The following is a 17,745-nucleotide window of genomic DNA, read 5'->3' on the forward strand; positions in this document are numbered from 1 at the left end:
GACGCTCTTCCGTGCGCTCTGAATCTCGTTTTTCCGAGTCGAGTTTTCTCTCAGCGAGCGAGTTGGTGAACGTGCAAAAGGAAGAAAAAGGAAAGAGAGACAGGGACGGAGATATATATACGGGTATAGGGTATCAAGGAGAATGGAAGAAACTGAAAATATACGTAGACACGTAGAAAATGTTGCAGAGAAAAACACAGAGATCCAAGTGACATAGACGATTTCGAGGTAGGAATAAAGGTGGAGAGAATCCTCTCGTTGTGTTTTATTTTTTAGATACGCAAAGAAATGCTATTAGATGGCTGGAGACGGCTGCGTAACTTGGATAATTTCTTGGATGATATATTTAATACAACAAATTATCCGTTTTGGTACTTCTGAGGAGCATACGTTATAACTGATTTTATTTTTATTGCGCCATTTATAATCAATATTGCTTATAAAAGTGCAATATGCAATATACTATCAGAGAATGTAAATAATAGATTTATCATAGATCGTATAAATCAAAACCATATCACAATTTCATAATTAATATGTCATAACATCAGATTTGATGTTGAAATACTCTTACTATACTATACTATATATATCAAATGGATTATTATAAAGTTCATATTTTTTGAAAACTAATTCAAATTGAGCTACATTGTTTACTATGAAATATCTATCTTCTGACATTTATATATCCGAATAAAGTGAATATAAAGAAATTCGCCTCTGTTGGCTTTTGATCTTCTTGCAGACTCCTGTGGATTTATAAATTTGAAAGGGTCAAACAAGAGAAAAGTAACTTCACATTCAAACAGGCTGTCAAGTAAATTATCTCATATCCTTTCATCTTTAGGTATAACCCGACTATTCATATCTGTACCTTAAAACATAAACAGATTTTGTACTGTTCTTGCTATGGAAGGCGAATCAAAGGCGACTTAAGAGGAAAGCAAGTGATAGAGATTCGGGGAGGATCTTCCTGCTAAGGATTTGCCGCACGTAGTGACATCGTCGTCGTGTGCAGAGTCTGAGATGAAGTTCCAGGCACGGCTCTCTCTTTCTTTGACTCTCTCTCTCTCTCTCTCTCGCTCTTTCATTCGCTCTCTTCTCCATCTTCCTGTCACTCACAGCGCTAAGAAAGAGAGAAGCGAAGACGGAGTTGTAGAGAGACTACGGGGAAAGGAATGCTGATTAGTCGGTGCTTCTGCGCCATAACGCTATAACTTATCCAAGTGTAAGCGCGCGAGAGAGAGAGAGAGAGAGAGAGAGAGAGAGAAAGATGGCGAAAGAAAGATGGCGAAGCAAAGGGAAGGGGGGAGGCAGACGACGACCGAATGGAAAAGACGAGGGCAAGAGCTAGGGGATAAGGAAGATTATGTGTACCGAGAAAGTGAGAGGGAGTTGACTCCCTGCTATCTGTCCTTATCAATTCCACTTCGTGTTCCTTAGTGAACATAGTTGCTGGTACTGCTCCTGTTGGAAGGATAAGGAGAGAGGAAAGGATGGAGCAATAGGATAGGAGAACGGATGGAGGATGAGAAAGAGAGCGGAAGACGATGCGGTGGGCTGAGGAAAGCCGGCGGCTTAATAGGGAGGAAATTGAGTGCTCGAGCAATATTGAAGGAGGATTCGGGATTCGCAAACGAGGGGATGAGGATCTCTAGTAAGCCTCTCTCTCTTTCTCTCTCTTGTTCTCTCTGTTTTACCAGCGCCGTTAGAGGGATAAGAGAGATAGAAAGCATCCGTCCACGTCCGCTTTCGAATTCCTCGAGCGTGCACATCAGTTTCCTACTACCACGGACTCAACGCGATCAGCGGTTCTCAATTGCGCCAAGTGCCTTAACTATATTTCACCCTTCCCATTCCCTCGTGAGTAACTCGTAATACACGTGGGAAGAGCAGCCACAGTCAATACACAAGGTACCCTTGTATATGCACATGTATATTGCAGAGAGCTATGGGTGCAGCTGTATAACTAGGAAAGCGCCCGAGATCCTCCTTGTTTTGGCTAGTCTAGACAACACGAGAGTTGGGCGGAGTTGCCAGAGCGGTTGGGGGCACATCAGATGGGAATTATTGACTTTGAGGGCATCGTTCTGTATATTGCGTGACGTGATTCGCCAATTGGCGTGAGCTTCAAGAGGTGTCAACACATACGCAAGGGATTGACGCTGATTTAATGGCATACTGATCTGTTCTCTGTAAAAATCGTACACCACCAGATATTTGCACCAATGGTGCTTGATTAAGGTTGTAAAATTTTGCTGGCGAGTGTGCTTTTGCTCGTTGAGTAAGGAAATTACATCACTGATACGCTTAAAAACATTTTACAATTATAAAACTTTTGATTTTCAAATACTAAAATATTGTACAAGCCTAGGTAATCCTTATACAGCTAACATGAACTATTAGATTTATTTACGAAAAACTCCTATTTTAATAAGCGATTGTATTATCGTGTAGTCATTGTCAAATAGAATGGACATTAGATATGTCATAAAATTCCAATAATGTTACTAATAAATATCAAAATAACTTTTAAATGACGTACATAATATAAAGTAAATTAATAGAATACTTGTTTTGCTAATTGGTATCGCTTTTAATAATCGCCAATATCTATTAAAATTGTACTATTTATCACGATTGAAAACAATTGAACCATTTATGAGATAAGAACCGATTTGTCAAATAATTACTTCTAGTTTGACGCAAATATAGAATTAAAAATGTGCATATTTAATTATTAAACTTTAATAGCTTAATTATAAATAATAATATTAATATTAATGATGATGATGATGATAATAATAATAATAATAATAATAATAATAATAACAATAAAGCGCTGCTTAAAGTTTTGGCAATTGATTTATTTTAGGTATTTATAGTACATTTTCATATTATTATCCATTTTTGATTAATTTATCTGCACAGTCTATGAAATGCGTCTTCTAAACCTTAAAGAAAGAAATAAAATAATTTTTCGTTGATTAAAAGTTTCAAATTTATCGAGTATAATAATCAAATAATTTTCAATGCTATTAAAACCATAAACCTTACATTATATTTAGTTTGATTTGGTAAAATCTTCTATTCTCAAAATTTCCTTATATAATTAATACCAAGCAACGAGAAAAAAATGTTATTATATCCTTATCTAGTTTTATAATTCAATGATATCATATTTTATATATTTTGTCATAAAAAGCAGCGTAGCCAATATTTTATTTGATATAATTATTTATCGTCATAATCTGGTATGAGTGCCCTTAAAATTTGTTAATAGTGATCAATACTCACTCCTATAATTGCATTGAGCTCGGTCATGGTGACTTGCTTTGCTCTGTCGACTGCAGTGGCCACTTGCTGTTGATGTTCCTGGGAGAGAAACGGCAAGATTTGCGCGATAATGGCGTTCAGCCTCTTTGCTATTTCCGTCTGCAATCAGAGAAACGACAAATTAATTCCTCACTACTACTTCATCACAATTTTGCTTCAGTGAAATTTGATATATATGTTTGTTAGTGTGTGTGCGCGCGCGCGTGTGTGACTACGAACGTGTCATACATGCGGAACTATATTCGCAGTTCCATGGAGTCATAAAGTTAAGTGTAAAATTAAAAATAGATTAATTTGTTTGAAAATACAGAAATTGCGATATGTAATCGGTGCAAGTTTAATACGTAAATAATTGCATTGCGTTAATTTAAAACCTCTGAATAATAAAATTAAAATTATGTTTACTTATAAAGGGAAAAATCATTATTTGAGTTGTTTTTCTACGCGACATAGTTAAATCCAAATATAAGGACAATAGAGTGAGGGATGGAAGAAGAGAGATGTGACAATGTCCGTATAGAAAGGATAAGGAACAGAGACAAAGAATGAGGAAGCTGCGGGATAAAAGAGAGACTATATGTACCGAGAAAGTGATAGGAAAAATACTACTGAGTCACCATTGTATATTAAATGATGCTAATGTAAATTATTCTTTCATAACTGAAATTATTTTAATTAATTTTAGTACTTTTAAAAATTTATGTAGAAAATCTGTCAGATACCAAATCCTTTAATTACCAATATTAAAATGATTTTCTTGAAAATAATATCCGATGATGTTACATTTTTTACATTAATGGATATAATTAATGTAACGGATGAGAATTATCAGGTATCATGGCTCACATATCAGGTATCAGGTAAAATATTTTAAAATATTCAGCATGATGGATTTCGATTTATCAAACCGTACAAAACAGTGTCTAGGCCCGTGAAAAAAAGTAAATAGATGTGAGAAACGGTAGAGCAATTCATGTTAAACACGCTTTACTCGTACAAGTATAAAAGATCTTCTCTGGAGAGATTATTTCACATGCCATTCACCTTCTGCTACTTCAAAAGCTTAGTTTTCATCGAATAAAAAAAAAATAAAAAAACAGACAAAAAATCTTGAACGAATCAAAGTATAGAAAAAGCCCCGCAGTCACCATACCAAGATGCATCGACGGGAGTATCAAACATATAGAAATGAGATACACATCAAGAAATGGAGAGCAGGCCGAAGTGGAAGAGGGACACGCAAGGATATCAAGAGGGCTTACGATGCTTCAGAGGTGCTGGTCAGTATGAGAACTGACGGGAATTAAATTAAATCCGAGCGCACTCACTTGTCTATGATCTAATCTATAAGCATGCGATGGATTATAGGCGCACGCCCAACGCGTGTGTAAGGTTGCCCGGAAATTGAGTTTGATTGACCTAGTGACAATGGACGTCGGCTGCGATGGCAAATATTTCTTCAGTTCTTGCCAATTATCAAAATAAAAAAATTCTAGAAAAAAAATTCACCTACTTTTCGCGGACAATGTTAGCCAAGTAAAATGGCAAATTGTTCGCTGCAACTTGCCCTTTCCAAAATAACAGGAAAGCGGGGCGGGGGAGGGGGGTCAATTGCCAATGAAAAGAGGCGATGTGAAAAAGAATGAATACTTGATAAAGGAGATGTGTATAAACAAAGAGAAGGCTTACTTTGGAGGACAGTTCGTAGTTCGAAATCATCCATTTGCAAATGATACAAAAAAAGTGACAAACTACGACATTAGCAGATAAATACATGGATTATGTCATTTCTGGACACGGACCGTCAGATAAAATAGAATAAAAATAGACGTTTTATGCAATTAATTTATTCTTGATAAAAGTCGAAATAGCGAATTTTTAAATGACACCTCCTACACTTTACGCGTACGATTTTAAATTTAATCTGGCCGACGAGGTAACTTGTATCAATTACTTTATTTCAATATAATTATCAAATAAAAATATCGAATGGTTCGTAGATTAAATATCTAATGACAGGGACAAATGATTTTCGAACGCTATAAGTAGTTTATCATTTATAAATCGGAAATCCCTAAATTAATCAACGCGTATTAAAGGATATCAATCAAGATTAAAAAAACTCAAGTAGCATATTTCTATCAAGATTGATATGTTGTAAAATGGTAGGGGAAATAAATAGACGTAAAAGACATTAAAATAGATTCGTCGTGGCATACATTCTTGAAGAATAGATATCGTTATAGACCGAATGAGCATCGCCAAGAAAGAAAATACGAAGTAGATGAAGAAGAAGACGAAGAAGAAAAAGAAGAAATAGAAGAAGAAAAAATGGAATATACGCATACACGTAAAAAGAGGACAGAATTTGCAAGTCATGCATCCCTAGGTCTCTCGCAAATTCGTTATATCCGCACTTGATAATTTAGTTAGCCTTGCTTTTGTCTCATCTCGCCTCCTTGTGGCTCTGGCATTATCGTCTTGATATCGGCACGGTCCTTCGGCCGATAAATCCGATAAGTAGAATTAATCGCACGCTTTAACAGGAAGCAGTTTAACGCCTCGTGTTTCTCGTTGGCGCGAGCCTGTGCGGCTATCCGGCGATGTTAATCTATTCGGCGCGCCGCACTCCCCCTCCAACCACTGCGTCTAAATGCATTAATATGGTGGTGTTTTTGTGTGTGCGCGCGCGCGTATATCAGACTTATGCACGCATTGATTTACGTTCATTACGATCGCGTGAACGAGTACCCGAGCGAGCGAGAAATGAGAGTGTAGCGCGAGGTGTAAATAGGCACATGTACGTACACGCGTCCGCCGATGGGTGCACGATGCCTTTTACTACCGCGCCTTTCACTCCCGGCTATACCGTCCCAGTCAAAAGTGACTGCTTTTCAATTACTTACTTTAAAGCTGCACGACAACGGGGGCAAGCCGTGGATTAAGCTCTTATCTAAATTCAATATTAATAACATGTCTGCTCTACTACAACTATATGGCGCGCGTTAAAGCATTAGTTGGGACAAAAAGCCCTATTCGATTTAAGATTTATGAGGGATTTCGGATTCGAGACTAGTTAGTCAGTTGATTAAATGATATTTATGTCTTACTAATGATTATCTGTATAGTTTCAGAGTATACCAATTAGAAAATGGAATACATTTTGCAAACATGCCGTATTAACTTGCCGTATTTAACGTATCGCTCTAGGCCAAGCATTAAATTTCAGTACCAATTCATTTATAGATAGAATTAATTGTATGCATAAAAAGAAGAGAGACAGACAGAGAGAAAGAGAGAGAGAGAGAGAGAAGATTATAAATTTCATGGAAATCGGCGCAGTGATTTTGAGATCATATTTATTACAAATTTTAAAAATCTAATTTTAAGAAAAACGCGTTTGAAGTTTCGGATCTTGCTAAAATCACTTTGTGGAACGTATACTTTGAGTCGGTATAACTCCGTCGATTTTAATCCGATTAACTTGAAACACTCGGGATATGTTTTTAAAAAGATAACTTTAAGAAAATGCGAATAGTTAAAAATCCGTTTTGTAAAAATTAAGTTCCGACAAGATTCTGAAGTAACATTGAGCTTATTTTTAGTTAAAGTTCAACAAATTATTGCAGACTCAGAGTGGCATTTAATTTAGTTGTAAATTGCATTATGTAAGTACGTAATTTCTACTGAAATTATTTAAAGGTAATATTTTTCGACTCTTGTTGACAAACAAATTGAGAAGCAAATAAATTATGTTCGAAACCAAGTTGCTAGCTTCAAAGACATAATTACTAATTTAGTAAAATTTCATTTAAATAAATATATATATATATATATATAAGTACACCGGATACGTACATTATAAGATTGTACAATTAGATAACATTTCAGGTATTCGTAATAAAAGCGAAGGGGGAGGGGAGAAACCAAATTGTTAGCTTCAATGACATAATTACCAATTTATTAATATTTCATTGAAATATATAATAAAATTTATTATAAATATAGGCTCATAGGATACATACATTATAAGATTGTGCAATTAGATAATATTTATGGCATTAGTAATAAAAGTGAAGGGGGGAGGGGGGTATACACTATTATTAAAAATTATGTCTCGATAACACAAAACTCTTATCTTGATGTATGCTATAATAATTTTCTAGTAAATAGTTTCGTTATGCATGCGCGGATTATATATTCTAGGCGATCGATTTTAGAAAAATACGCCAAAGCTTGCACGTATCTATACAATCATTGGCATATTTATATGTCAATGTTGCAAGCGCTAAAATACTTTCGTATCACTTGCTTTACACTCACTAACACACTAAAACAACCATATAAAAGTGAGTCGGAGAAAGACGTAAGCGTTCTTTTTTAATCCATTAGCGTTTTAATCAATTGAGAACAATGTATGCGTCGTAAAAAAAATAAGTCGTATATAATAGCACATAAGGTGATTTTCTTTTTACATACAATGTTTTTAGTTTATCGACATTGGATATTACAAATCATACTACACCAAGTGAAAAATTGTTAAAATGGATATCGACGATTAGAGTACAATCTTTTATGCATTTGTTCACGTTTAACATTTTTATTGAATTACACCTACCAAGAACGACCTCGATATACTATCAGCTCCTACCTTGTAAACATTTTTTGTTTTTCTCACAAGGAGCAACAATTACAAGCTTGGTATCGAGTGCAAAAGCAATACATCTGCCCTCGACGGAGAAACAAAAAAATTACCTTACCATTCAACGTAGAGAACAAGAATATAAAAGAAAAAATGGAGATACTCAAGCGTCGATATATCAAGAAATGCAGCATAAAAATTGAATGCTCTTAGGAAAGGAAGAGGAATAGAAGAAAGCGGAAACGATGGAGGCTACCACGCCGGCGGCAGCAAGCAGCAGTAGTAGCATCTTGGCATATAAATTCCACAGGATGAAATATCCTGGCTTTATTTCTATATGCTTTTTATTCGATCGTGCTCTCTACTGGTTACCCCGCTAAAGCAGCACCACGATAAAAGAACGAGTAAGAGAAAAAGCGAAGTAGAAGAACATAAACACCGAGTCTCTGGCGTCGCACTTGCGAGGCTTGTCGAGGAGAAAACGAGCGGGTGGAAGTTAGGTGACCCGAGAGGGATAGGAAGTACGGTAACGTCATTGGCAAGCAGCAGGAGCAGCAGCAGCAGCAGCAGTAGTAGCAGTAGCAGCAGCAGCAGCATCGACAGATCGCCCCGGAAAAGTTCGGCCATTTCGTTTAGTTCACCGGAAAAGTCGTGATAGTAGTAGCAACGGCGACCAAGCCACACTCCTCCTTTTCGCTCTTACGAGAACCCACTGAATGGGGCTCTGAAAAGCCAGCGCTCCTTGCCCCTTGCCCTTCTAACCCATTCATTATTTTCTTGGTTACCTCTCACCCGGGAGAACTTCTCGGCAACGCAATTACGCTGCTGTACGGCACAGTCCTCCTCCCACCCCACGACTCCTATTGCCTTCCAGCGGCTGATGCTACCCTTTTACCACGATTTTTATCTCCATCTCTTTTCCTCTCACCCCTTCTCCCTCTGTTTATCTGCGTCCACCTTTCTCTCTCTCTCTCTCTCTCTCTCTCTCTCTCTCTCTATCTATCTCTCTGTCTCTCTCTCCATAATTCTATTCTTCGAGTCCCTCTCTTGCTCCTCATGCCGCCACCTCACTCGCCGCTTCCATCTCTCATTTCGCTTTCGCTTGGTCTTCCCTTCTCGCCTCGTCCACTCGTATTTACCTATCGCATTGTCTCTCTGTTCCTTTCCCGACTTCTCTTTCAACATCAGACATTTAATCACCCATTCTCCTACTCTTATTATTCCCCTCGTACACCATCTCGCTCGCTTCGTCTATATCTACGACGACCCTCGTCCTCCTATCTTCGTTGCTCGGTTCCATCGTCCTTTTCCAGTTGGCTGCTAGGTGGCATTTCGCTCGCCTCTCGCCTCTACCCCATTTCGCGCGCGTTCCAGGGCGGAACTAGCGGTAGTGGGGGTCGGCGTCGGTGGCTGGCGGATGGCTCGACTCATTTTCGCGTACGTTATAATTAGTGGCTTAATGACTACCACTCCGAGGGCGACGGGTAATTAAAACAACAACTCTCTCCGACTCTCGCTCTTCCTCCCGCATTGCCCCCTCCATTCCATCTCTCTCTCTCTCTCTCTCTCTCTCTCTCTCTCTCCCCCTCTCTGGCTCTGCCATGTCCGCTTTAAAGAGCGCCTTGTCCGATTTGTTATCTCGCCGCCCTTATACATTCTTTTTACTCCTATATCTCTCTCCTTTTTAATTCCTTCTTTCGCACTCGCTTTTACTGTCTTTTTCCCTGTCTTCCCATTTTACACTTTATCTTTGCCCGTTATTTTAGACTGTGTCGGTTGTTAAGTTTGAAACTGTAGTTTTGCGGTTAAAACTTAAATACGTGCTTACTGTATGAGAGGCACTTGAAAATACAAATAATAACAAAGTGCAATATAAGTAATTACGATAAATAATAAACTCAACGGCATAAACTTTCGCACACTTCTACTTTTATAAGAGCCGTGAAACTTCATTCACAGTTCACTCTTCCTTCAAATTAATTATAAGAGATGAAATTATAAATTATAACTGTTCCGAAAATCCTAGTCTTGGAAAAGTCTATTAATACTTTTAAACAAATGGATACGCACGGCTTGAGTAATCGAATCGATCTCCATCTTCCGTTTCCAAGCAAAAGCGCTACAACCCCAAAGAACATGGTTCACCTAAAATTGTGATTCCTTTCGCGCGCACTTCCCAGACAATTTACCAAATGGAAGGGAAAACTCTCGGACAACGATTGCAAGCCAAAGGAGGAAGGAAAAAAGCCGCCAGCGCGGAATAAGTGATGGCCCGCGACAGAGAAAGGAGCGGAGACGTCCGTATGGCTATCGGAGGCCATATCTTAGCCTCGTCGTGGAACGGCTCCACGAGAGAGAGAGAGAGAGAGAGAGAGAGAGAGAGAGAGAGAGAGAGAGAGAGAGAGGGGGGGGGGGAGGATAATAAATATTTACGTTAGGATCGAATAAATATTCCATCGGTGCGCGCATGTATGCGTGTGCGTATCGCATTGCCCTCGAACGAATGACCGTACCACCTCTCGACACATACGTGTACATATTGTATGCGTGTCGTAAAGCGATGAGCACTTCGTATAATTCTCCGGTTTTCTCGTCGCCGGCCACGAGCCGGAGGAAATTAATCTTCGGCCTCGGCAACCGAGATTCCTCTTGTTCTCCGGCGCGTCGTTACTCAAGATCTCCGTCGCTGGAACGAGCGAAAAAAAGTTTGCGGAACGTGTAAAGGCGAAAGTTATGCGCGCGCATTTGGGCGCGTGCTTCCATGGATGCGATGTCTAAAAAGCATAGGCAATAACCGAATGCTTCTTCCACGAACGCTTTATGCGAGGCGCTGCTTTTTTGCCCCCGTGATACTTTATTTGACGCATGGGAATGAGAGGAAACATTTTTGTCCCTCTGCGGCATGTGACGTTTCGAATACCGTGCGCAATGCCAAGTGGATACGAATAACTGCTCGTCTCGAAAGAAACGTGTCGAGATGATTAAATTCGAGCCTTCTTTAGAATTAAAAAGACAGGTTATTAAGGAAGCGAGGGGTGAGGTAGAGAGGGAGATATTTATTGACAAGGTAAAAGTAATTGAATTAAGCAAGTTCTTAGATTTACGTTGCCCTTAGCAGCTCCAATCGTAGAGCATTGGATGTGCCTCCGACTCACATATAAACAATCCTGCTAACAACAGCTATTTACACCTGCAGAAATAAAACTTCTTGAATCTTTGTTGCTGAGAGTCACGCACGAGGAAAGCTCCTTTATTCGTGAGCGCAAAAAATAAAAGCAACAGCTCGTACATGACAGCAAGAGTTTCGCTGCTGCGCAAGCATCTACGACAGTAGGCATCCTTTCCGAATACCGCGGAAGCCACACAGTCTCCCTCTTGGTCTCAAAGTGCCTTCTCGTGTACATAAAGCTCACGTCCGTGTGAAGACGACATACACGGTTATAAAGCAGTTCCCGCGCATCGCTTTCTGCAGTATCCTTTCGTATATTCGTGAGAGAAGCTTTCCAACGGAGGAACATGAGACAGAGTAGGAGGTGAAAAATGGGACTTGTATAATGAGGATGAGAATGGGAATTTCAGCGTCGATGTTGTTTGGCAATAGATACCTCGACTAGCCTGTCGGCTTTATTTCTAATATCATACAAATAATTGTCGGGAAAGAAATGAGAGCAATATGAATAATGCGAGCGACAGTTACGTGACAATAAAACGATCGTATTGTATGATTTATGGATGTTAAGTTACCAGGACACGAAGTCTATCAATATTAATGTTATAATACAATTTTATGTTATGTTATAAACACGTTCGTCAAAATGACGAGAAATTGATATTTATTATAATCGAGATGAAGGTCATAAAATATAAAAAAAAGTACAAACGAAATATGTTTAAAAAATTATTACCATTAATTTAAGGTAAGTGAATTTAGACAAAATAAGTTTCAGTATAATAAAAAGTAATCGTAATTTGGATGAAATTATTCCCCCCAGTTTTTATTAATAATCTACATTCATAAAAAATCATTACGTATTCTTTATTACTTGATCAAAGGCAAGTAAATATTAATGAAAATTACTAAGTCAGATTTTTTCCCTGGATAAATACCTTCGGCCAAGTCTAGTATTAAGAAACGAATAGAAATATCTATAAAATGCAATATAAATATTACATGTCCAATACGCACGTTAGTATTTCAGCAGATAAAGTAAAGATTAAAAGGACCATAAAAAGCAACAACTAAAAGACTGTATAAAAGGCGAAAGAGAGGGAAGAAAGGAGCGAGGGAGGGTGTGAGTAAGTGAGAAGGAAGAGGGAGAGTTACAGGCGTGTCATGAAAATGCAAAGCTCCAGGTCCAAGTACGCCGATAAAATTCTTCGCCTGTAAAACGTTGACGCGAACCGAATGCTTTCGTCGTCGACGTACGCCCACCGCATGACTTCTCTCTCTCTCTCTCTCTCTCTCTCTCTTTCTGTATCTCTATCTCTTTTTCTCTCGCTTCTTCCCTCCCTCCCTCCAGCCTTTCTCGTCCACTTTTGTGCTTTTCCCTAGATACTCCGATAATCCGATACGCCGTCGCTGCCTCGAATCCTGCCGCGGCTCGTATAAACGAACGCCACCCCCGTTTCCTCTAACTCCGACATCCTTCTCTTTTTCAGCCAGCAGCAGCAGCAACACAAGCAGCAACTTGGAACAAACTTGTGTACGCGTTCGCGCATGTGCATGTAGCACGATGTATCTGACAATTTTTCCATGTCTCCACAGCGTGTCTCATCAATATATACGTAGCCCCATGCTCGCGAGCGTATACACACACGCGCGTGCACACCTTGTCTGTGAGTGCGGATACGTAATGTGTGTGTGCGCGCATCCGTACAGCGTTGCGAGCTTTATTGAGATTTCTTTGGGGCGAAGTGATGCGCGAGGCTGGAACGAGATGCTTTATGAATAGTAAAAGTCGCTCTTTTCGCTTTATGCGTGCGCGCTCGCGTGTTTTTATTGCCGCGAACGCTTCCCGTGGCCTTTTCCTTTTTATTATGCCGCGCGTCGACGAAAACTGGAATTCCGCTTGATTAATATGAAGCCGAGTCGGAGGAGTCCTCGGTTCGTTGTTAACGATACGCAAAAATTTGCGATCGTTGATTTAACTTTGTTAACATCGCGCTAATTAATTGGTAAATTGTTGTCTTTGCAACGAAATTCCTATCGTGGCGTACATTGAACATACGTTTAATTAAAGCCCTTTTTCCGTCAAAAAATTTATGCATTACTTTTAAGATAATTAACAATGAATATATATTTAATTGCAGTAATTTAGTGTGCGGTAATTTTATTTAATCTTGTTGATTTACCTATTACAATGGATTAAATTATTATACAAAAAAGATAATAAAACTGAAAGAGTAATTTTAGTAAATTTTTATTATGTATTCCTATTAATTATTTTATACGAAATAATATTTACATACTATACACATTCAAAAGTAATAACAAATGTTCTCTGGAAATTACATTGTTAGATTGATAACTTAATGAAATGTAAAGAATTTTTTCATGTGTATTGAATAGTTCCGAATTGAACTATTTTATATCTTAGTTCAATATATATATATATATATATATATATAAGTATAAAAATCTCGAACGTGATAAATGCTAGCTTCATCGATAGTTGCATTTACTAATAATTTTTCAAATCAAAATTACAAAAATCAATTTTCTCATGATTGAGATTCTAACAACGATAAGAATAACCTTTTTTCCGTTGCAAAAATGAAGTAAAACATATAAAAAAAATACATTTCACAAGTCAGTTTTCATTCTCGTATAATCTAACCAGATAAATCCAAGCGTTATACATAGGGGAAGAGATGCACAGTTGGAGACTACGATAGAGGAATACAGAGAGAGAGAGGGAGAGAGAGAGAGAGAGAGAGAGAGAGAGAGGCAGACAGACAGGCAGACAGACAGAGAAAGAGAGAGAAAGAGAGAAAGAGGGGCATTAAAAAAATGACCCATTGTTCGGATAACAGCAGCAACGGCGGTGGCGGAATATTCGACTAGAAAACAGTGAATGCTTTTGCTCTGTCAGCTATGATCGACGGCGAGTGAGGATCGGTGGGTATGTACCAGACCGGTCCGACAATTGTGAAGATTCGGTGTACCGAAAATTGCTCGTATAAATATTAAAGTTGGCCATTGTCGCTCGGCTAATTTTCCATGGCGGCGGCTCTCGACTCGTTTCCTCGGTTCCACGATGTTTTCTCAGCGGACAAAATTTTACGTGCTTTCATGTCTGTGTATTAAATAAAGCGCCTGTAATATCTTCCTTATTTTATTAATTTCTTGATTTGACTAAAATAATGACAAACTATCTTTATATTTATTTGACACTAGTATTTACATTACAAAAGGGATAGCTGAACTATGAACAGTGTGCATAAGTTTGAGCACATACCAATTGAAGATATTCCGTAAACCTACGAAAGGATCCGAATACCTCTACTCGTATATTTGTTTTGTTCATTCTTTGTACGTTACAGAGATCCAAATAATATATTTAGCAAATGCACATAACAGGAGACTATTCATAAATACGAGTATGTAAAATGGGAGTCACATTTGCGTGCATTACTTTCAACGAATAAATGCAATTTAGCGTACGTGAGTGTAGGCGCGCGCATGCGCGATTCGTATCAGCCTGTTATATCCAATTATCGCTGTCTCTCTTCGACTAGGCGCGAGAATCCGCGCGAAACGAAGCGATGATAATTGAAAACTGCTGGCTCTCGAACGCTCGCCCCACTTCCAAATGTACAACGACCCACCAAATGATCAGCGGAATTGAGCATTTGAGGGTCTCGTTCATCTTCCGCCTCTCCCCTCCCGATCCCTGCCCATATCCCTGGAGAGGTTTACGTTCAAAATTACGCGCTCTGATAAAGCTAATGCAGCGCTAGTTGTGTGTCTCTTTTCCGCCGTTCGACTGTTCGATTTACGAATTTTTAGGTCGCTGCTGACATTACCGCGCTAATACGATTTAATCCTATAATCACGTTATTTCGTTATCTCTACTCGCTCGGTGCAATATTTACACGTATAAAGTGAAAATTGAATAAATTAAAACAATAGTATCATTTGGATTCGTTAAATTGATTGTTTAAAATCAAATTCAGAGAGCGCAATGATCAAACATTTATAGGCGTAATGAGAGTACATAGTTAACGGTGAATGTAGCTTTTAAGTATTAGCAAATTTAGCGTAAAAAATTACAATTTATATAGTTTTGTTGGACACTTTTTCAATGTTTTACGGTAGATGTGTCAGTTTGATTTCAAACCCTTGACGATTACTATTAATTCATTCGTTTTCGCCCGTTCGTTTTAAACGGATTCAATATGCTGCGATACACTTCTCAACAGAAAGAAAATATATTTAGTAAATTTTACAGAAATTACTTCCACATAAATGGACGCTTTATCAAACGCCATTATCAATTGTAGCCATCGGGCAATACACCAGTGCGCGCGTGCACACACATACATTTACAGTAAAGATGAGAAGAAGGGAGAGGAGTATAGGCTTCAAAGAAAAGTGACAGTCAACGTCAAAATCTACAAAACCTTGGGAGTGTTGTATTGTAAAGGGGAGTATCGGCAACAACGTAAACCACCGTGGAGGATAAACAAGACGCAATCAATTCCAAGTCCATCGGGACCTTAGACATATATACCTTGACGCTCGTCTCTCACTCGATATGTTCTCTCAAAGGAATGGGAGGGAGTGTTGAGGGAGAGAGGAGGGGAAGATACAGAGACAGAGATCTCGGAGATAGGTGCTCAGAGTACGTAGACCGAGGGAAGATGGTATACACCGGCTTTGTAGTGGTCACCGTTTATAGGATGAGGAATGGTTTAGTGAGCGCTATAAACGCGGCTAAGCTACTGACGTCGCCGCATGTCATTTCCCCCATTCTCGGTTAACCACGAGCACCATTGCCAATACGAGAGAGGGAGAGAAGTATAGTGGTACAGGGATAGATGAGGAGCGTGAGGAAAAGACACCGAGAAGAAGATAAGAGAGATGGGAGCTGCTGCGGAATATTGCAAAGAGAAGAGCTGGAGAATAAGTGGTCCTTCACACAACCTGCAAAAAGGGACCGAAGAAGGGGATGTGGTGGAGTGGAGGCGAGCATTTGACAGACGGCGAAAGATCGGGATGTTTGGATGTTTGAACTTGGTAGTGCTGCGTCAGCACTCGAGTGACGAGTCTACCACTGCTGTTCCTCGAGTGCAGCACCCTTCGAGACTAGAGACTCCATTTTTCTCCTTTTACTCGGGTACTTATCTCTCTCTCTACTCGCTCACCGACCCACCTACCTCCACCAACAAATATCTGTCTTTATGTGTAGCCCGAATCCCCTCTGCCCTCATTACTTACAGTGTGCTCAAAAATATATAATAGCTTGCGCGCGAATCATGGACAGAGAGAGAGAGAGAGAGAGAGAGAGAGAGAGAGAAAGAGTGGAGAAATATATTGAAGGGGGAGGAGAGAGTGAACATAAGCCCAAGTAGTATCTTGTTATCGAGTGGTAAAGAATTTTTTCGACTAGTTCGACATGCGTCATGCGCACGTAGTTAGAGCGATTCAACGATGCTCTCTCTCTCTCTCTCTCTCTCTCTGTTTCGCTTGATTCTATTTAGTTATGGACCCTCGATACTCCAGCTCTGACATTTTTATCTTCGTTGATTTGGCCTGGCTTTCTCTCCTTACTGTTTGCCCGGATGCATTCGCTATTTGATACAAGCTCCTATACAGGAATCAGCTTGGATGCTCTGTCATCTTTTATTCAGAATTGAGTTTTAAATCGAATACATTATGTCCAGAATTTATTTATTACTTATTTAAATATGTAGACCCTTATTTTCATACTACATTCATGTATATCGTCATATATGTATATTCATGGAAGATATTTTGTATTACAATAAATTTATAAACACTAAAAGATTTTTAATTATCGTAAAAGTTATAAAGAGATGAGTTCTCACAATGTTGTTAAATAATTAATATTTAATCATTTAATCAACTCATGCAATAATGAGTAGCATCCGATACTCAGTATTGAGTGCAAGCGGTGTTTTTTGCTGTGAAAACATTTTTTACACAGCTTAAACACGATTATAATCGAAGACTGGGAATACAAATGAAAACAGTTTAAATTCTACATATTAGAAGATTTATTGATGACCGAAAACCACTAATACATCTATACAACTTTCCCGACTGCTACGCACGTCTTAGAGTTTACAAAACCTGAGCAAATGCCCGCAATAAATCCCAGCTGTTGGCTGTTTACGATCGCGAATGTGTGCGCATGCACGCGAACTCTGTAAAAGGCAAAAGCGAATGAGGAAGGGTGAGCGAAAATCATGGGAAAAAGTAAAAGTAAAACTAAAAATAAAAGAGCCAATGGTAATTAGGACAGGGCGTCAGTAATACGTGTGTATTCAAACGCCCTTAAATATACCAGAGGTGATACTTTAGTGGTTAACAGTGCAAAAGAGCCTCGGAGGAGAGTTTAATCCGAATCCCTAATTAGTCCATGCTCATTCACCACTTCAGCAGCCGCGGTGCACTCTCCATTTTCTTTCTCTAATTTTCTTTACTTCCTTTCTTTTACTACTTAACTTTTCGCCAACTTTTGGGCTACGTTATAACTCCCGAAGACGCGTGAGATCCTTTATTCCCGTGCTACGACTTTAGG

General features: G+C 38.9%; 1 protein-coding gene across 4 annotated transcripts in view; it reads right to left on the reverse strand.

Annotated features, from left to right (window-relative positions):
• Positions 1–17,745, reverse strand: part of LOC105367561 (protein groucho) — a 169,149-nt gene that overhangs the window by 59,439 nt on the left and 91,965 nt on the right. For all 4 annotated transcript variants that reach the window (XM_011506320.1, XM_011506319.1, XM_011506317.1 and 1 more), the window contains exon 5: positions 3,298–3,435. In XM_011506320.1, coding sequence (XP_011504622.1) covers positions 3,298–3,435 — 138 coding nt within the window. The remainder of the gene's footprint in view (positions 1–3,297; positions 3,436–17,745) is intronic.

This window comes from Ceratosolen solmsi, unplaced genomic scaffold, assembly GCF_000503995.2.
Source record: "Ceratosolen solmsi marchali unplaced genomic scaffold, CerSol_1.0 scaffold7, whole genome shotgun sequence".
Taxonomy (NCBI): Eukaryota; Metazoa; Arthropoda; class Insecta; order Hymenoptera; family Agaonidae; genus Ceratosolen; species Ceratosolen solmsi.